General features: G+C 55.0%; 2 protein-coding genes across 5 annotated transcripts; one reads left to right on the top strand and one right to left on the bottom strand.

Annotated features, from left to right (window-relative positions):
• The first annotated feature begins 1,578 nt into the window (after positions 1 to 1,578).
• On the top strand, positions 1,579 to 10,420 carry Kcnj9 (potassium inwardly rectifying channel subfamily J member 9). Of its 3 annotated transcripts, none has more exons than XM_052737662.1 (5): positions 1,579 to 1,768; positions 2,831 to 2,930; positions 3,100 to 3,391; positions 4,199 to 5,067; positions 7,587 to 10,420. In XM_052737662.1, the coding sequence occupies exons 3-5, from the start codon at positions 3,321 to 3,323 to the stop codon at positions 7,916 to 7,918; spliced, it is 1,272 nt and encodes a 423-aa protein (XP_052593622.1). In that variant the 5' UTR covers positions 1,579 to 1,768; positions 2,831 to 2,930; positions 3,100 to 3,320; the 3' UTR covers positions 7,919 to 10,420. The 3 variants fall into 3 exon arrangements, with proteins under 3 accessions (XP_052593622.1, XP_052593624.1, XP_052593625.1); XM_052737664.1 differs by having other exon boundaries at positions 2,801 to 2,930; XM_052737665.1 differs by lacking the exon at positions 3,100 to 3,391.
• A 612-nt stretch (positions 10,421 to 11,032) lies between these two features.
• On the bottom strand, positions 11,033 to 18,378 carry Igsf8 (immunoglobulin superfamily member 8). 2 transcript variants are annotated; one of them, XM_052737661.1, is made up of 7 exons: positions 18,145 to 18,378; positions 14,361 to 14,738; positions 13,119 to 13,580; positions 12,407 to 12,814; positions 11,886 to 12,299; positions 11,469 to 11,599; positions 11,033 to 11,314 (listed from the first exon to the last, which is right to left on the bottom strand). In XM_052737661.1, the coding sequence occupies exons 1-6, from the start codon at positions 18,215 to 18,217 to the stop codon at positions 11,484 to 11,486; spliced, it is 1,851 nt and encodes a 616-aa protein (XP_052593621.1). In that variant the 5' UTR covers positions 18,218 to 18,378; the 3' UTR covers positions 11,033 to 11,314; positions 11,469 to 11,483. The 2 variants fall into 2 exon arrangements, with proteins under 2 accessions (XP_052593621.1, XP_052593620.1); XM_052737660.1 differs by having other exon boundaries at positions 11,033 to 11,599.
• Between the last annotated feature and the right edge of the window lie 1,753 nt (positions 18,379 to 20,131).

Below are 20,131 nucleotides of genomic sequence, written 5' to 3'. Positions count from 1 at the left end.
GGGGAAGCTTATGTTCATGCCAGGCAGACGACACAGGGAACTCTTTGTGTGTATACATCTTTGTGTGTGCGCGCATGTACACATGTGTGTACACACAGAGGCCAGAAATCAGTGTCTTGCTAGATCACTCTCCACCTTATTTTTTTGAGGCAGAGTCCCTCACTATACCTGGAACTCACCACCAGTTCAGTGAGGCTAACTGACCAGTGAGCATCCTCCTGTCTCTACCTTCCCAGTGCCAGGATTACAGGTGCTTGCCACCAGGTCCTGCTCTTTACACAGGTGCTGAGGATCCAAACTCAGGTCCTCGTCTGTAGGGCAAGCACTTTACTGACAGAACCACCTCCCCAGGCTCCTCTCTTAATTTTTTTTCTTTTTGCTGTAAAATTAAAACCTACCCTCTGAAAAACATCTTTTGTATGCCTGCCTGTAATGCCAACACTGAGGAAGTTGAAACCAACCTGGGCTGTGGGGCGGGGTTGGGGGGGGGTGATGCCTAACAAAAAATATCACAAGTCTTTTAAATGAAAAACTTGAGGGCAGTGACAAGATGTGTGGCTCTTATCTCTGTCCAACTCTGGAATTTAATAAGCTGCTTTTCCCATTTTCCTCATCCATAAATAGAAAAAATAATAACCGTCTCATAGGAATCAAATGAGCTGATGCTTGGTGGATTAGCAATAGTAGCAGCTGAATGCGCTGATGCTTGGTGGATTAGCAATAGTAGCATGCAGCAGCAGTCCTATGCAATTCTGTGTCTTTCCTTCCCATGACGTCATAAGCTGCTCCTGGGCAGAGACCGCTTCATTTCATCATCACCTCGACCTAGCACAGTGTGTAGCATTTGGGTCGCAAAGGGCTGTTGATAGTAGTGAGAGCTAGCCTAAACTCTTCTCTCCTTTGGACAGTTGAGGGTTTCCTCAACTTTTTGCTATTAGCAAAACACATCTCAAAACCCTTCTGTTTTCCATTGCCTAATTTGGTCTGCACCCCATGTGGCACAGGCAGAAGAGGCGTGTTTGCCCATGCCTACACTCTGAGACAGACAGAACAACTATGGCTCAGCGAAGTGGAGGGACTTCAGTCACAGCGTGTAACGGTGACAATGACAGGACCTCTCTGGCCCTGCCTCTGGCCCCTGCCTCCACAGACCTCTTTTCCTTCTGGCCGCTGCTTTCTGCATCAGAGGTCTCTTCAAAAATGTAGCCTGTAGTGGTGAGGCTGGTGAGAGCAGCACCTTTACCCAGCGGTCCCTGCGGGGGATCATGAGCTGTGAGCTCCCAGATGACCCCCTGAAACCAAACGTTTTATTCCCAACACCACCAGGCCTCTATTGTCCCAGAATGAGGAGCTTCTTAGAAAAGGGCCAGTATGCCAGGTCTCCCCCTGCCCCTCCTCCGCGTTTCCCCCTATAAAGGGGTGAGGAGACAACTCTCAATGTCCAGGAGGAGGGACTTTGGCTAAAAATAGCTATGGCGTGTGGATCAGCCAGAGTGGTACCCAGGACTGGGAAAGGGAGGGAGACGCTGTGGAGCTGTAGCCAGACTGGTTGCCATGGAAACGAGAGAGGAGCAGGGGAACCTGGGAAGTGGGGATGACACAGATACCAAGTCCTAGTCTGAGCTGCCGCTACCTTTAGGAGAAACAAGCCCTGTCTGCGGCTCCCACTCTCAGAGGGGACCCATGGTGTTGGGGGGAGATGGTGTCAGGGACATGGGCACCAACCCCCAAGGGTCTCAGCTGCCGGCTCCTCTCTTCTCCAGGCTCTGTGAGTTGAGTTGTGGGACTTGGGGTTTGGGCCCCAATTTCTAAGGCAAGTGGGGTTTGGGTGGAGCTGGTTCCTGAAGGAGTGTCCACCTGACAGACCTCCTTCCAAAAGATAAGCCCCCCAGTACTGGCCAGCACTCTCTAGGGGGAGGAAGAGAGCACCGAGAAAATGTGGTACTGGGATCTTACTGAAAGGGGTCACAGCATGCCCAAGAACTGTGGTTGGAAGAACTGGAGTTATTTGGAGGGAAAAAGGCAGAAATGAAGACCTTACTCTTCAGGTCGTGGACAGTGCACCCCTTTCCTGTCCCATGAAAAAGAGACCCTTCCTCAGGATGACAAGAGCCAGGACACAATCGGAAGGTTCCCTGGGCAATCAGCGTTTGGGGGATGACCGGACACTAGGAGCCCTTCCCCATTTCTGGGCACAGATGGAGGTCAGATGGCTAAGACCCTAAGAAGAACGTCTAGAAACCCCACTGAAGCTAACGCTAGGACACAGGAGGCCTGGGGTCCTGAGGCACTGAGTACCTACAGATCACTTCCAGAGGACACCCTGAGCCGCAGAGAGGGGAAAGCAAGCCTGCTGTCGGGGGAGGGGAACATCTAATCTGCCACTGCCAAGGTGTTCCTGGGCCCTGTCTCCTGACTCGAGTGGAAAATAAGTGTGGGGGCCCTTGGGAGACAAACCATCTCTTTGTGGTTTCTCCTTTTGCCTTTTATTTAACACACACACACACACACACACACACACACACACACACACACACACCCTCCAAAGGTCTGGCTGCAGAACACTTCGCTCCAAAATTTAAAAAATTGGAACGTCGGGCTTGTGGTTACCTATCCATGCAGTTTCCCCCTAGGAACTGGTCATCTAAGCCATCTGTGAACCTTATGTCACATTCCTGGCCCCCCCCTCAGCCCCCCTGCCTCTCCTCCCTCCACCCCAGGTTCCCTTGGAATGGGAGGGGACGACAAATCCCAGAAAAGAGAAAGGAAGGTTGATGATCCCTAAATCCTTGTCCTCCAGACTTTGGTTCATACGGTCCGTATCTCTTAGGGGACCCTAAGCGCCTAGGGAAGGACTCTGGACATCCATTTCTCAGGGAAGACTGCAACTCAGAGTGTGTCTCAGTGGGAAGAATTTGAAACAAAATCAGGTGGGTTTTTTTTGCTGGGAATCTGGGCTTTGCTTGGAATGTGGGCTTGGGGGACATATGGCTGCTGTGGGTGGGATGGTGTTAGGGTAGTAAATGCAAAGCAGGAAACTGGGAGGGGGATTGATGTGGGCGCTCGGTGTTCCACTTGATCGGATTTCTTATCTCTTAGGAAGTATAGAGGATGGAACATGCTAGTTTAGCGTAACCTTGGATGGCCTGGCACTTCCCTTATCCTTGCTGTGGGCAGTTGATCTCACGTGGCCTCCAGCCCCCCTATTGCCAACCCTTGTGGGCATGTCTCCTTTGGGAAAGAGCCCAGGAGAAATGGGCTGATACCAGAGCATCCGCGACCACGGTTAAGCAGTCAGAACTGCCAGTGGCAATCTCCTAATGTTGGGAACGTTCAACCTTTGCACGTTGGAGATTTTTTCTTGGGCACGGCTTGCATTTCTTTCTCCGTGGTAAGTCTGGGGTGGAGAAAAGTCGTAGGAGAAGGTGGAAAGCATGAGATTCAGGAAGAGAAGAGGGGAGAGTCTTGGTTGTGAACTTCAAAACAGTCTTTAGGTGGGTCTTTGGGTACGATGATGAAGAAGAGTCCTGGGGGAAGGGATATCAGCAAGGGAAAGAGTGAGTCCTCACGGCAGGGAGGGCTCTGCATAGAGAGGAAACTGCAAAGGAGCCCACCTCTTACGGTTTTAGAATCCCAGGTGCCTGGTCCAGGCTTGCCTGTGAAGTGCTACAACGCTCAGGCTTGAGGTGGTGACACCGAGATCTCTGACATCGAGATCTCTAACGCCTCCTATCCATTTGAACTTACACTGTGCTGCACTTCGTGTTCATTACCCTATGTGATCGGTACGACTTTTCCTTAACCTTCATTTTGTATTTTATGTGTTATGGGTGTTTTGCCTTTATGTATGTCTGCGCATCACCCTCGGAGGCCAGAAGAGGGCGAGAGACTGGAATTACAACCGGTTGTAAGCCCACATGTGGGTGCTGGGAATCAGAGCCTCAGAGAGCCTCTGGAACCGCAACCCGTGAGCCATTGGAGCCACCTCTCCAGCCCTCCCCCGCCCCCCCCCCCCGACTTTCTGAGCTTGTGGGCTGTTAGGGTTGTTCCCATTCCACCAGTGGGGAAAATTGAGGTCAAGAGCCAGGAAGGGGAGATTCGCTCAGGGGCTCCTCGCCGTTGCACTGCCCCGGAGATCGGGGCGGCTCCATCAACTCGCTACACCTTTATTAAGTCCCCCCCCCCCGCCCCCCCGCAGGATTCCGGCCGCGGCCGCCATGGCGCAGGAGAATGCCGCTTTCTCTCCGGTGTCGGAGGAGCCGCCGCGGCGCCGCGGCCGCCAGCGCTACGTGGAGAAGGACGGCCGCTGCAACGTGCAGCAGGGCAACGTGCGCGAGACCTACCGCTACCTGACCGACCTGTTCACCACGCTGGTGGACCTGCAGTGGCGCCTCAGCCTGCTCTTCTTCGTGCTCGCCTACGCGCTCACTTGGCTCTTCTTCGGCGCCATCTGGTGGCTCATCGCCTACGGCCGCGGCGACCTGGAGCACCTGGAGGACACCGCGTGGACGCCGTGCGTCAACAACCTCAACGGCTTCGTGGCCGCCTTCCTCTTCTCCATCGAGACCGAGACCACCATCGGCTACGGGCACCGCGTCATCACTGACCAGTGCCCCGAGGGCATCGTGCTGCTGCTGCTGCAGGCCATCCTGGGCTCCATGGTGAACGCCTTCATGGTGGGCTGCATGTTCGTCAAGATCTCGCAGCCCAACAAGCGGGCCGCCACGCTGGTCTTCTCCTCGCACGCCGTGGTGTCGCTGCGCGACGGGCGCCTCTGCCTCATGTTCCGCGTGGGCGACCTGCGATCCTCGCACATCGTGGAGGCCTCCATCCGCGCCAAGCTCATCCGCTCGCGCCAGACGCTCGAGGGCGAGTTCATCCCCCTGCACCAGACCGACCTCAGCGTGGGCTTCGACACCGGGGACGACCGCCTCTTCCTCGTCTCGCCTCTCGTCATCAGCCACGAGATCGATGCCGCCAGCCCCTTCTGGGAGGCGTCGCGCCGCGCCCTCGAGAGGGACGACTTCGAGATCGTAGTCATTCTCGAGGGCATGGTGGAGGCCACGGGTGCGGGCAGGCTGGAGGACGGGAACGGTGATGCAGGACAAGGGCAAGAAAAGCAGCCCGGGGAGGTGCAGAAAGATGGACAGAGAGTGGAGTGCAGGGTGACAGGCGGAGGAGGGGGGTGCTGGGGGCAGGGCTAGAAATGAACGGGATGGACAGGGTGACTTTGCAGAGTCAGGAAAAAGCTTGGAAGAGTTCTACGAAATGACGCTAGCTTGAGGCCCTGGCCTGACACGTATGTCACTTTGAATAGCACTCAACAGCTCTGAATTCATTTACTCTCAGCGAGGCTCCCCTGGAGGTTACTTTTGACTGTGCTCACTTTTCAGAGAATGAGTAGCCCCAAAGAAAAGTCCCATAGGCCCCCGCTGTCACAGCCAATAACTAGCGTAGCCTAGATTGAACACGGGAAGTCTATCTTCAGTGTTTCCTGGTGTAGCGCTGGGATGAAGGTTAAGTGCAGAGTTCTTGATGCCCAGAGATCCAGAGCCCTGGAATGTGATTGACCTGAGTTATTCCCCAAGGAGGCAAACTTAGGTGTGGGGAGGTGAGAACTGGTCTCACTTCGGCCTCAGTTACCCCCATCTGTCACTCCTAACTTCCCATGATGTTGCCATTTCTAGCCCCTTTCCAGAAGGAACTGTGATTTGAGTACCTTCACTCAGTCCTACACTGTCAAGAGCTTGGGACCAGAATAGAAGAAAAAGCAGGTCCTTTACGAGGTCCTAGCCACCCAAGAGGTTAAGGGAAATGCAGGCGGAGAACCAAAGGGCCACTAGGGGGAGCTGCGGCGCTGCTGCTACTGACGGACTTGCTCCCTGCGGCTAGCCTTGAAAGCTGGCTGCTGGTCCTCTGCGGAAACAACCTCTGTTCCATCACCAACTCAGCTCTATCCACTCCCCACTCCTCCTTCACTCCGGCTAGGCTGGTCCTAACCCTTCCCCTTCCCTCACGACTCCCTCTGTCTCTCCAGCTGTCCCTCCTCTTTGACACTGTCTTGGGCAGTGTTCTTACAGGGACTTCTTGAACTGCCTTCCTCTGCCTCCACCTCCCACCCACCCCTACTCCCCCACCCACCCCTGCTCCCCCAGCCCCATCTCTGCTTCTCAGGCCTTCTCTCTGCAGAGGCCCTGGGAGCCTCTCCTTCTCCACCTTCACTGGATATATCTTATTCCAGCTTTGCCAAAGAATACCAATGTCCCCCAAGATGTCTCAGAGCCGGACTTTCAATGTCAGCCAGCCTCTGGTTGGTGAAGGTTTCCGCCTCTGTTTTGGGAGACTCTGAAGTAGGAACAAAACGATCTGCCCTGAGGGAAGGGTGCAAAAAAATCCCAACAGGGAAGGCAGGACACAGACCCAGGGCAAGACCTGAGAAGGGCAGTGTAAAGGACATGGGGGTGGGAGCTTGTTTGATTTTTCTCGAGATAAAGCTGGGAAGGACGGTAGTATTTTGGGATTCAAACTGCCTTTGAAAAGCAAGAATAATGAGCCAAAAACCCAACATGATGACATTTAAAGGGAATAAATATAAAATTCTACATTTAGGCTTTAAAAAAAATCACTTATGTAAGCGCAGCATGGAGAGACTCTAGTGGAGAAAGAACTGGGGGTTTTAGTTGGCCACAGGCTCACAGGCTTGCTGTAGCAACGTGATGCAGCTTCCAAAGGCGTTTATGTAATGTAATCATGGGCCACTTCGCTAAAGCATCCTGGCCAGAAAGCAAGAGATGGTGAGCCTTCTTTCATGAAAAGAGGAGGCCACCATTGAAAATGTCGTCACACTTCCGATGGACCCTTACCTGGTCCTCCCTGGCCATCCTGATTTGCAATGAAAATAGTAAGCTTTTCAAAAGCCAGATCAAGTGGGAAATGGTCACGAGTTCAATCTGAGGAAGAGCTCTAAGGGAACCTGGGTCTGTATTTACAGGCACGAAGGGGAGTGTCAGGTGGGAAGGACATGAAACCAAGGGGTGGAGATCCTCAGGGACAGGTTTTACTTTGTATAAAAGACAACCCAGAGCCAGTGGGATGGCTCAGCAAGCTAAGGCACTTGTCACCAGGCCTGAGGACCTCAGTTAGATCCCCAGGTCTCGTATTGTGGAGTGAACCGACTCCCACAAGCTGTCCTCTGACCTCCACATACATCCTGTGGCACATATGCACACACACCCATGCACAGAAACACAAACCAACGCAATACACAAAGGTCTGGGCTTCTAACGAGGTGGTGGGCTTTGAATCCTGGGAGGTAATCAATGCAGCCAGCTGCCCATTGTTTTGGGGGTGAGGCGACGAGGCTCTGTGGGAAGTGGGAAGCTGGACGAGATGATCCCTAAGGTTAGTTTTAAGGTTACGCTTCTCAAAGGAGAGTGGGGGAAATAAAGAGAAGAGAGCAAATGGAGAAGAGAGCTGACCAAGGAGAGGTGGGACTCTTGGGAAAAGCAGAGGGTTACGGGGTAAAGAGGCAGAAGAGGGAAGGAGGCTGGGATCCCTTTGACTGACACCTCTCTCCCTCCTTGCAGGAATGACATGCCAAGCTCGAAGCTCCTACCTGGTGGATGAAGTGCTGTGGGGCCACCGGTTCACGTCTGTGCTCACCCTGGAGGACGGCTTCTACGAGGTGGACTATGCCAGCTTCCACGAGACCTTTGAAGTACCCACGCCCTCATGCAGCGCCCGGGAGTTGGCAGAAGCTGCGGCCCGCCTTGATGCCCATCTCTACTGGTCCATCCCCAGCAGGCTGGATGAGAAGGTGGAGGAAGAGGGGGCAGGGGAGGGAGCAGGTGGGGGAGATGGAGCTGACAAGGAGCAGAACGGCTGCCTACCACCCCCCGAGAGTGAGTCCAAGGTGTGACTGGTTTTCTCCAAACCCCTGTGGCAGACCAGGGGGCTAGGCACAGGAACATGGAAGCTGCAGAGCGGAGAGAGAAGAGGGAGGAGGCAGGCCATGTCCCAAGGAGTGGCTTAAAGTTGGGAGAGGCTCACTGAGTCCAGGATCCAGTAGCGAAGGAAGAAGCCCTGGTTTGAAGAGAAGAGAGGGTGGGAACGAGAGAACATATGAGTCTGTCTGTGTTTGACCTTCCCATCTGTTCGTGGGTGGATGGATGGACCGAGGATGGGCTCATGGGGTTGAATGGGAAGGTGGGGCAGACAGAGACAGCCAGTGGATAGCTTGGCTGGCAAAATGAATCAAGAGTCGGTGAACTCAGTGCTGCCTTAACCTGCAGCATGCCTTTGTGCGAAACCTACCTGTACCCTTTTCTTCTAGACAGAGGCAGCCTCCAACCAGGGGACGCGGCTAAACCAGGGGACGCGGCTTAGGGAGTAGAGTGTCCGATGGACTGCTGCCGCCCCCACTCTCCTCCTCAGCTGGCCTCCCTACGTGCGATGCACCTGTCTAGACAAAGTGGCCACCACTGGGCCGGAGGAGAGGAAATGGGGTGGAGGAGGGCGTAGATGTGACCCTCTCCAACTTCACTGTCCCACTCTGACAGGCTCAGAAAGCCTTCATCCTCAGGGGACAGGCAGACAAGCAATGGGGGTAGATGCTGAGCAGGAGCCCTGGCGCAGGACCAGGAGCGACCCAGGGACAGCTATTTTGTGACAGCGGAGTGAAACCTTGCAGGCACTGCTTACAGAAGCAAGAAAGCAGAGAGACTCTGAAGCAGAAGAAAGGCCATGGGAGACTTAATAAGTGGTTTTATGAGGGAAGCCTGATCCCTAGGGAAAGTAGTTTATCCTTGGGGGCACAGTGACAGGGACTCATTCAAAATGGTGATTGGGTATCAGGGGTGGCATTCAAAGACTTGGTCCTAACATAAGAACACAGCACAGGTGGAGGTCAGAAATCCCCACCACCACCACAGCAACTGAAGGTAGTGTGGCTCACACTAGGAGCTCACACTAGGAGCCCACCCAAGCTCTTAGAGCCAGGTGTGACAGGCCAGTAGCAACCAGGACGCTAAGGGCTGAGTAAGGCAGGGGGAATGGTGGGAACCATCAGTCACAGAGCTTTGCGTCACTCACCTGGAGGGCTTGTTAAAACAGATTGCTGGGTCCCACTCCCAACATTCTGACTCAGTAGGTCCGGGATGGAAACCAAAAAAATCTGCACGTCTAACTAGTTCCCAGATCTGACAGGTTCCCAGATCGTGCTGACCCTGTTGGTCTGGGGACTACGCTTGGATGAGGCATCTAAGCGGAGGAGAAGCCGCAGAAGCTGAAAGGAAGCCGAGGAACCTTAAGAACAGAGAAACGAGAAGGGAAATGTCAGGGAAAGGGACCCAGGTCCAGGCTGAAGAGCTGAACTTTGGGTCCAAGAACGGAAACGTCAGTGGTAACTGGCCAGTGACACTGAGGTGTCATCTGGGAAGATGAGAGGGCATCAGGGACAGGTGGAAAGAGTTCGAAGGCCTTTTGGGGACCCCTGAGGAGGCAGTGGGGAGCTAAAGCTGAATGGTCTTTTATCACAAAGGATGAACCCTCTAATAAGACTGACAAGGCAGCATTGACTAGGGGAGAGAACGGAGCTTACACTTCCGGGTATCTGCTGCCTGCCCTCTGTCCCGCCAGGACAGGGGACCCTGGAGATACATACCCCCACCCCACCTCCGCTGCATCCTGGCCTTGTCCCCAGTCATCTTGGGGTGGTGAGGGGATGGCGATGGCAGATTGAGGAGCAGAAGGTCAGTCAGGGGACTTGAGGCTGGCCCCCGGAGCTAAGTGTAGCCCAGGTGAACATGTCCTCCGATGGGGATGGTTCAAACCTTGGCCCTGGCTACACCCACTCCTGCCCTCGAGTAAAGGTCTGCTGCTCTGTTCCAGGCTAAGAAGCCAGCACCCAATGGGGGCACCGTGCCTCCCTCCCAGGGCCCACCTCAGCTTAGGTCCACTCAGAGGACGCAAGCTGTTGCCTCTCCCTTTCAGTGTGACAATGGACTCAGGTTTCAGGACCACCTGGGTCACTCTCAAAAATGAGGTCCATGAACACGTGTCTGCTGCAGTCTCCCATAGACACATTGAGCACTGAGAGTGGCCGGGGTTTGAATTCAGGGGGAAACGGTCGAGTCTGCGCAAGAGGGGGTGGTGCTTGGCGTCCACATACAAAGCCCTGGAATGGAGACATTGAAGCTGCTCCTGGAAGTTGCTGAGATGCCACCACTCAGGGCACCGCTGTCCAAGGCAGTCAGTTGACCTGTGTCCTAGTGCCAACGCTGATTGTCACTAATTACCTCTATGACTCTCAGTAAGATACATTACTTCTCTGGGCCTCAGTTTCCTTTTCTGTAAAAAAAAAAATGATATTTGGCAAACTCGTAATGCTCAATAAATGTTAAATTACTAAATGAAAAAGGTAGACTGGATGCCACTTGAAGTACAGAACAGCCCAGACTCTCAGGACCAGAGAATCCTTAGGCAGGGAGGTACGGCCTGTGTAAGCCGAGGCAGCGGCTCTGTGTACACAGAGGACACAGGCCCTCCGAAGCTGTTGTCCCTAAGTAGGCAGCTGTATTCTGAGGCTCCTATTCTGCTGCAGTCAGAGAATAATTAAGGTCAGGGTGAAAAAGACTGAGGCCCCAAGGCCTGCTGGGAGGAGTCTGGTCCAAGACTAGCCCAACCAGGAGAATGAGACAAGGAGGGTGTGCCCCGGTCTGGGGAGCTCAGGAAGCTGTGAAAGGGGCCAAGCTCAGCTGGAACTCACCCTTGCTTCCCATGTTCCTGTCCCCAACAGAAGCCCCGTGAGGCGTTGGCTCAGCACTGACGTTTTCGGCAACAGATGGGACCCAGGCATCCCCTCCTGCCGTGGGTGGGTAGCAAGGCCCACGAAGGACAGATGGTGTTTATGGTGGGAAGAGAGGCCTGGGTTGTCCAGAATAGGTTGTCAACTCCCAGCAACCTCCCCACCACCACCCCCGCCCCCAGTCGCCGCCTTTTATAGCTTCATGGCAAGGAAAGACACAACCAGGCCTGGATTTTATAAAACCAGTTTATTCACATTTTAGAAAACAAAAAACAAAAAAATCTAGTCTGAGGACAGGAACTGGCCTTCCTACAGCACGAGTGTGAGACCAAGAACAGAGAACCAGAAGGAAGACCTTGAGGAAAGATGTGGGGTGGGGGGCATGTCTCTCACTCTAGGTAGGGACAGGTCAAATAAATTAAAGGAGGGGCTGGATGGAGGAGGGAGAGGGTATCCAGGCAACGGGAGGAGGGCTGTCGCTGGCTGGAAGACAGTTGACACCTGCAGGAACTGGAGAGAGCATGTGGAGCAGGCTGAGGAACAGGCTCCCTTTCCGCCCTCACCCTGCTACACGATCCTGCAGGACTGAGCTGGCTGTTTCTCGTCCAGGGGGAGCTCACGGGAAGCCTGAGGAAGACGGGGTTTGGGGGTCCCTTTCCCTCACCTGGGGTGCCACAGATCACCGCTTCCGCAGCCTCTTCATAAAGCAGCAGGTGATTGTAGCGAGGACACTGGCGCCAGTGACTAGGGCGACTCCTGTACCCGCCAACAGGGGCACGAACAGGGTGTCCAGAGCTGGAGGAAAGAAGGCAGCTCCGCTCAGGGGGTGCCATGGTCCTCCGCCCCGCTGTCTGTCCTACAGGTCTCTGGCACTCTCCCCAGCAGGTTTTCCAGACTCAGCCCCCTACTCACAGAGCGCCATCCTTGCCCACCCACAGCCACCCCAATCAGCAGTGAGGTCAGCTTGGGGCTCTTCATGCACAAGGATGCGGGGGAGGTGGGGATGATAGCAGGGAAAACAGGAAAACGGAAGTGGGTCAACACGGCTGGAGCAGGTGAGTGGAGGGTGGTTGTCACTTACCATGCGTGTAGGGGTAGACTGTGACAGGCCCGGAGCGCGCACTGCCCGCCTGGTACCAGCTATAATCAGCATGCTGCACCCAGGCGCTTGGGGCGCAGTGGTATATGCCTTCATCGTCAGGCCCCAGACTGTGCAGTCTTAGCCGATGACTTCTGGGTCCCACCAGCTCCACGCTGACGGGACCCCCTCCAGGCCGGACTCCCAGCTCTGCCACACCATCCTGACCGACTCCACCCACAAGCTGAGCAGGCCCAGAGCTTAACTCGCCCTCCTCTGGTCTCTCCACCCACCAGCTGGCGGCTAGTCGCAGCCCCGGGGGACCGCCACGCACAGAGATGTTGCATAACAGGGAGGCAGTCTCTCCCCGGTACACGGTGCCCCCCGCGAGCCATGCCACGGCTTCCAGCACCACACCTGCCGAGCAAAGGACACGGGAGGTTACCGGGTGAAGGCGCAGGGGCTAAGAAGTTAGGAAATAAGTTCTATAAGCTCTGAACCCTGTCAAGGGCTCAACCTCTCACCTTCTTCCCTCACATGCACAGGGAGCGGCCGGGAACGGGCACTGGCTGCTTCACGAAGCCGGGTCCCGGACCCCCGAACATAGGCTTTGGCGAGGCAGCGGTAGGTGCCTGCATCCCCGGGCCTGGCAGCCTCCAGTCGGAGCCGGTAGGTTCTGGATGCCACTTTCTCCATGGCAATGTGCCGGCCCTCATAGCCAGGGCCCAGGCTGCCGACACCTTCTGTGTCCAGCTGGGCCACCAGGCGGCCAGGCCCAGGAGCCCCTGCAGGAGCCATCTCCCAGCCCACTGAGTACGCCGCATGGCGGCCTGGTGGGGGCAGCGCCCCGGACACATTGCACAGCAGTTCCAAGGGTTCCCCTGGGCCAATCCGGTGTTCACCAGGTCCCACAGTCACCGCCAGCTGGCTAGCTGAAATACAGCAGGGGAAGGGAGGGGTCACAGGGATGCCTGGGTCCCCATCTATTACACCTCTTTGCAAAAATTTAGAGGCCTTTTCTCTGTCCCTCACCCCAGGACATGAATTTCACCCTTCCCCCACAGCCCTTGTCTCTCCACATTCAATCTCTGAGCAGTGGAGACATGGATAGAGAGTGAACAATGTCTAGAAGCTTGCTCACTCCAGGGAAGAAGAGTTCTCTAGTCAGACGGGGGTCATGTAGCACCACCCCTGATGCCCACTGAGATACCCCTTAGGGGGACACGTGATACTCACACAGTGTCTGCACATCCACATGGGCCAGGACTGCCCTCTTCTCTGCGATCTGGACCCAGGAGCCATCAGGATCCTGGATCCATTCAGCGGCAGTGCAGTGGTAGGTGCCCGAGTCGGCAGCCTGGGCACCCCCAACCACCATGCGGTAGCGATCGGTCCCTTCTTTGCTCAGCCGTAGCTCCCCAGCGGCCAGCCTCTCGGCATAGGGGGCTCCAGCCTCCACAGCCATGTCGGAGCGCAGTCCCACCACTTCCTGTAGAGTGGCCCGCCCCACCGGCGCCTCGGGAACGGCTCTCCCGAAGGACACCGACAGGTGTGTGTGCTTCTTGGTTTTAGTCTGAGCCAAGCAGCCCAGCGCCAGCTCCTGCCCCTCGTGAACTGTCAGGCGTGAGGGGGAGGTTGCAGCCTGGCGGCCTCGGGGCCCTGGAGGGGCAGCAGATACCTGCAGCTCATCTGGAAGAACTGGAGAGAAAGGCTTCAGTGAGAGAGGGCCGGGAGCTGGCGGCCCTCCTGTGTCCCGTGTGCGGCCTACTTCACTACCTCCTGGAGGGCAAGGACTTGTATAACTCAGTAGTGCCACCCCCAGTCTGGGCATACCAAGATGCTCAATAAATACCTGCTGGGTTTCACAGAGCAAGCCTGTTGACACCCACTCTGACGTCTGGGATTGACCCGTTTTAAATACTCAAAAAAGTAATTCCGTCTTCCTTCTCTAAAGAGGCTGGACCTGATGGTGCCAGCCTATAATCCCAGCTCCCCAGGATGCTAAGACAAAAGGGTCAAGTTCAAGGCCCACTTGGGCTACAGAGCAAGTTCTAGGCCAGTCCGGACAACTTGGAAAATCTCTGCATCCGGTCCCCACAAAAGAAAAAGAAAGTGCTGGAAAGGTAGTCTTGATGGCACAGGAGACTGACACAGGAAGACTGCTGAGAGTTTTTAAAGTAACCTGGGCGACAGTGAATTGTGGGAGAACCGCCATGAATTACAGGCCAACCTAGACTAGGGTTTTGCAGGCTAGCCTGGGCTACAGGGTGAGCCCCAATCTCAAAAAGCAGCACAGGAGATGTAGCTTAGTAGAATACTTCCTTGGTATACCGCTCAACACTGTAGGTTCCATCTCCAGGACTGGAGGGTGGGTGGGTAGAGAAAGAGGAAGTGGAGGAGAAGGAGGAAGAAGTAGAGGAGAAAGAAGAAAAACTAAATCTGGGAGGCTTTCTCACCACCCAGCTCAGAGCCCAGTACCTCTCAGCTCCACTTTGGCACTGTAGTTGCCCAGGTACTGAGTATCCGTAGAGGGGGTGTAGCACTCATAAAAGCCAGAGTCCTGGGCCTGCAGACGAGCGATCTTGAGCACTACGGAATCTCCCTTCAGGCGCTGCACCTGCAGGTCGCCAGAAGCCACTCGAGGCCCAAACACGGCATAGGAGAACTGGCTATCCTTGGTGCTGATGATGCCCAGGGAAGTAGCTGGGGCCTCCGGTCTGTACATGAACCACTCAAAGTCTTGTTGGGAAGGGCCCTCATAGGCACTCACGTTGCAGGAGATAGAGACAGAGGTGCCGGCCACACGGTAAAGAGGCCCCTTGGGGACATGCACCTGGCGGGCGTAGCACCTGACTCCTGTGGGGAAAGGCAGAAAGAATTGGAATTTTTTTAGAAAGACCAGGTCCCGATTAGATGCCCATGTACCATAAGCACCATTCTCGACAGCTGCCTGTGAAGCAAAGGGAAACACAGGGAAGGTTAGAACACAGCTGGGCCATAAAACACAGATGAGAACAGGGAAGAGATGCTGGAACGTGAGACATCAGCATCTCAGGCATCAACGTAAGCCCAGATCCACCTCAGAGCAGAGGAACACTCTATCTCTAGCTAACTAGAGGTAGAGCATCTATGTGGACAAAGAGTGCAACCTGAGGCCGGGGAGACAGCCCAGTAACATGCTTTCTGAGTTCAATTCCCCGCAAGCACGTAAAAAGCTTGGCATGGCGGCTGGTGGGAAGGCTCAGTGAGTACAAGAAGTTGCCACACACGCCTGACAACCTGAGTTCGATCCCCAGAACACACCATGGCAGGAAAGAACTGAGTCCTGAAAGTTGTCTTCCGACCTGCACACACCCCCACACACATGCACATATAAAATAATAATTTTCTCTACATATAAAATAATAATTTACTACTAATAATAAAGTGGATGGCTCCCGAGCAATGGCACCCGAGGTTAATCTCTGGCCTTTACATGGACACTCATATATGTACACTTGCACCCATGCACACACATGCACCCCCCTTATACCACAAACGCACAATTTAAAATAAGAAGCATGTCTGACTCCCGACTCCCCAGTTCTCGGCTGGATCTTTAGCTCTCTCACCCTGTCATTCGTGTGTGGGGGGGTGTGCTCAGGTGGAGCCTCTAGCTAAGGGAGTCGGAGACCTTTGCTGGAGGGGACCTTGCAAAATCTTACAGAACGGCTGCTTGGCTTAGCTGTCACCTGGGCTAGACAATGGAGCCAGTGGCCCAGGCTGGATGGGGCACCATGCTGAACAGGGCACGGGCCTAGTCAGTTCTCGCCACACAATACCCTCTCCGCTACAGCTGTGCCATGAGCTCACTGCTTCTCCCAGCCCACAGGGCTACACAGGCAGCTGCGGCTTCTGGGGCAAGAATCAGGCTCTGCCCTGGCCTGGGGCAGAAGATCCCCCCCCCCCCCCCAGAGTCTGTCAACCTTCTGGCTAGTCCAGATGATGCACCATGCATTCCCCCCCCCCAACAAAAGCTTTCATTTGCATATGATTTGCATGTGCTGCACATCATTTACATAGGCCCCTTTCTGTAGGGAGACCCTAAGCACCTGCAGACCCTCCCCGCCTCCCTCTCTCCACCCATTTTACCCCCATCCCTGTTCCAACAGACAGTCGCAAAACCTTGGAGTGCTCAGTTCCTTTCTTCTCTCCACCATTCCACAGCTACTTCTAGAAAAGCCCACAGAATCCCAGAATGCAAGGAGAGCTGGCAGTCATTTCACAGACGAGAGAAATGATGTAACTCCCCTGGAGAGCACATCTAGGGAGTGCTGGGGCTAGGATCTGAACCCAGACCTGAGTCTAAAGCTTTCTACTTGCTCTCCTAGCCAACACAGAAGAGAAGGACTGGCTCAGGAGAGAACCATGTCTCTTCTAGATGAGAAAAGTAGGACCGAGTGTGATGTTTTGGTCAAGATCTTGCCATCTCTGGAGGGCCTCTACACACCCCCGAAGAGGGACAAAACCAAGAAGATGCGACATTTCCAAGGGGAGGCCTGGTTTACCAAGCTGTGTAATTTGGACTCCCAGGGGAAGTCCACAGTCTTGCTACTGGCACTGGAGGAAAATACCAGGCCCCTGAGAGCCTGCCCTCCAGTCCTTACTCCTTTATGCTTCCGCTGGCTACGTAACTCAGAGAACACATGATCATCACTTGAAGCAGAGGCTAGCATCAGGAAACTAACACAGGACCAATTCTTTCCTCTCCCGGGTCTCAGTTTCTCCCTTTAAGAACTAAGAGCGTCCAGTTCTGACGTTGAACCAGTGAAGTGTGTGACTCAGGCACGCACTGCTCCAGGCACATTTCATAATCAGGGTGATGTTGAAGACAGCCACGCTGACACCTTCCCAGCTGCCCATGGGTAGACTCTGCTCAGAAGGCCCCCTCCCACCTTCCTGGCTCCACAAGTGCTAATGCCTGGAGATCCCCATGGGAAAGTTGTCCCCACAGCCTCAGGAAATAGGCTGCTACAAGGTTCTCTCTTACCAAGCCACCTCCTCTCTAACATCCAAAGGCCTGACTTGGGAGTCAGAGCCGAGTTCAAATCCTAGCCCCAACCCTCATGAGATATGCTCTCTGGAACAAGATATTTCATTTTCCTCATCTGTGAAGCGAATGTCAGTGCTGAATGTGGTGGGCTCGGACGCCAGCAGCCTCTTGTGGCTCTCTGCAACACTCACCCCTCCTGACCTCCCCTCCACTTATCCCTGCTCCATAAAGCCCACTGGGGAAAAGAAGCAATCACTAGGCAACCAAGCCCCAGAGCTTCATTTCCCTGCAACACTCTCTGCCTCCTGCCTTGTTCCCCAAGGAGAGTTTTCATCCTGGCCCCAGAAGCCCAAGACTCTGACACCATGCTGTTTGGTCTAAGCCAGAGAAGGCAGTTGAGGTGCGACAGGCTTCTGCCTTGACTACAGCACCCCAGAATCCTCCCCATACGTATATCCTCCCCTTATCCACACCACACACACACACACACACAACCAGCCATGCAAGGTTGGCCCAGATCACACCATCATAAACACTCATCAGGACAGACACTAGGTACTTGGAGATCTCAGGTTCAGTTTCCATGGAGCCTCGTTTCTCCTGGGGCAAAGATGTTGGGACCAACTGAGTGTGACGACCGGCCAAATGTCTGGGAGAGTGGAAGGAGGGCAAAGAGGGACTGGCCAGGGTGGAGACAGAGATGAGGGAGGGATGGTAAAATGTGTGTGTTGGGGGGGGGGGGGAGGCGGTTAGGGGAGACTTTCTTCAAAGACCGTGGGCAGAATCAGCCCCTGGGCCTCCAGCCAACTCTGGGGCAATTATGAAGACCGCCAGGCACTGCCCACGCAGAGCAGGCACCCAAGGCCAGGCCCGGAGCCTAGAATGGGGTTAGAAGATTGTCACAGTATTTGGGCGCAACGACCCCAGGGCCTGGGGTGTAAAGGCTGGGAAGTGGCGCCTGCCTCCGTGGGTCCAATGGTGTCTCAGGAGATACCTCAGTAGGTCGCCAATATGCCCCAGCTGGGGCCTAAACCTAGGGCGTCACCACCCTCCCCTTAACCGACTGGGCAGGCGGCCGCAGAAGGAAGAGAGGCGCCGATCCCAGAGAGACCGAAGACACGCCTGATGGAGAAGTAGGGATGCAATCAGCTCCAAAACGCTGGCTGGATGCGCGACGTCAGGCACCTACCCGGCCGGCCGGGACTGGGACGCAGCGACCACTCGGCTTACCAAGCATTAGCAGCAGCAGCAGCAGCAGCAGCAACAGCGGCGAACTCAGCGGCGTGGGGTTGGGGACGCCCATTCTGCGTAGGCGGCTCTGGGGAGGCTCCGGGGGTCGGCGTGGGCTCTGGGGGGCCAGGGCCGCGAGGGGCACATGCCCGGGTGGGGGGCAGAGAGCGGAGCAGTGAAGCGTGGGTGCGCAGAGCCCAGCTGAGCGGGAGCCGCCAACTCCCCGCCCTCCTCTCCTCTTCCCCTCCTCCCGCCGCTCTTCCCGCCCTCCGCAGCTCGGGAGACCATTCCCGCCGCGCCCCGCTGCCCGGCCCCGCCCACACGCCCGGCCCCGCCCCCGCCCCGCCCCGCCCCGCCCCTGGCCGCCGCCTGGGCCAGACTTCGACCCTGACAGTTGGCTCCGCCCCTGGCCGCAGGCTGGGCGAACTGGCGGCACCTAGGCTCTCCTGTCCCTACCCACCCTCGCTCAGAGCGCACCCCGCCCTGCACCTGCCAGCCTTTCCGGGAGAATCGGTGCTCGCAGGGCCCTCTGGGGATAATGGGGTGACTGTGGTTACGCACTCAGAATCCAGTTGGGTGATGTGGGCCGCTGAGTCCTGGCAGCAAACGCTGCTGACTTATGTGGGCATGCCGGGACCCAGGACTTCCTGGGCGTGAAGCGGTTGGACTCAAGGGGCATCAGGGGCCTGGAAGATCACCGAAATCTGTTCTAATACCCGGTTAGAAAGCAAAGCGAAAGGAAAGTGGGTTAGCGGTCCAGACTTCCTAGCTGGGTGGGTGATCCTTGTTCGGCTCAATCCTCAGTTTTCCCCCTCCACATACGGAAGAGAGATTGTAAACACTCAAAAGTTACGGTGATAATTAACTGAGGTCAGGCACATACGTTGGTTGCACACGGTAACTATGGGGGTATTTTGTTTTTGCATTAAACTGCTTTCTACCAATTGGAGTCGGCAATGAGACGATATGGACACACCTCTCTGCTGGGAAGGGTGGAGCTAGCCTGGAGGTAGGAGAAGGGAAGGAGTCTCTTGTGCTGTGTCTCCACTGTGAAAAAGGCGGAGAGTTGGAAGGGTGGAGCCAGAATGGGAAGAAGGGACAAGCCAGACCGCAAAGCCAAGGCTGTGGAAGAGGCCATTAGTGGGAAGTGGCCCAGAACACATCTAGGTCCCTCACCTCCACACCCAACTAGTTCCCCTATTAAGGAAAGTGAGGTACACAGAGAGAAAGTGGTCCAGGCCAGAGCTGACTTCCTACTCTCAGAAGAAGTATTCATGGGGCTGCCAGTTGAAGCCATATTCAGCAACCACAGAGAAACACGATAAGAGTTTGGGAACCTATGGAGAAGTCAGAAGTCCAACCCGGGTCTCTCAAGACTGCCCAGCAACAGGATAAGGGACCTGCTGCTTCCTACCTGGCCATATTCCAGCCTGGTTTCTTATTTCCCTAGAAGCCATGTTGAGCTATGTGGGAACTGCACGCTGCAGGGAGACTGGAAGGAAATGCAGTCTCCCTTTCGCTGGAAGTTGAGTGGATTGAATGCCTTCCTGGTACTCAAGGTTTGAAAGTCAATCATCATCATCATCATCATAGCAGCCATTTATGGGATGGTTACACAATAACACCACCTCGTAGATAGCCTTTCCAGCCTTCACAGTTTATTTTACAAGACAAAGTCATTTAACACAAGGGAGATCAGAACTTCAAGACAGTTAAGTATCTTGCCCAAGGCCATACACATTTTAAGTTAACTAGCTAAGACGCGACTTTAAAGCTCAGGCCTGGTGTACACACTCTTTAACCCTACTGTTCGAGAGGCAGAGGAAGGCAGATCTCCATGAGTTCCAGGCCAACCAAGGCTACAGAGTAAGATCCTGTCTCAAAGCATACAAAAACAAAACAAGACAAAAATCCACAAAACCTCAGCCCTGACTGTCCCCAAATCCTTTTGTACCCACTGTTCACTTCTTTTAGGACGAAAACTCAT

This window comes from Peromyscus californicus, unplaced genomic scaffold (assembly GCF_007827085.1).
Source record: "Peromyscus californicus insignis strain IS unplaced genomic scaffold, ASM782708v3 Scaffold_14__1_contigs__length_90479793_seg_2, whole genome shotgun sequence".
Lineage (NCBI taxonomy): Eukaryota > Metazoa > Chordata > Mammalia > Rodentia > Cricetidae > Peromyscus > Peromyscus californicus.
The sequence above is the reverse complement of the archived record's forward strand: the minus strand, read 5'-3'. Positions and strand labels throughout refer to the sequence as shown.

What these genes read in the sequence shown, in the direction of transcription:
- Igsf8 (XM_052737660.1), bottom strand. Translation starts at nt 18,217, where the DNA reads ATGGGCGTCCCCAACCCCACGCCGCTGAGTTCGCCGCTGTTGCTGCTG. An exon ending in GCTGCTGCTGCTAATGCTTG is followed by an intron (nt 14,739 to 18,144) that starts GTAAGCCGAGTG and finishes CTTTCCCCACAG; the next exon opens with GAGTCAGGTGCTACGCCCGC. An exon ending in TGCCAAAGTGGAGCTGAGAG is followed by an intron (nt 13,581 to 14,360) that starts GTACTGGGCTCT and finishes CTTTCTCTCCAG; the next exon opens with TTCTTCCAGATGAGCTGCAG.
- Kcnj9 (XM_052737662.1), top strand. Translation starts at nt 3,321, where the DNA reads ATGTTGGGAACGTTCAACCTTTGCACGTTGGAGATTTTTTCTTGGGCA. An exon ending in CTTGCATTTCTTTCTCCGTG is followed by an intron (nt 3,392 to 4,198) that starts GTAAGTCTGGGG and finishes GCCCCCCCGCAG; the next exon opens with GATTCCGGCCGCGGCCGCCA. An exon ending in GGGCATGGTGGAGGCCACGG is followed by an intron (nt 5,068 to 7,586) that starts GTGCGGGCAGGC and finishes CCCTCCTTGCAG; the next exon opens with GAATGACATGCCAAGCTCGA.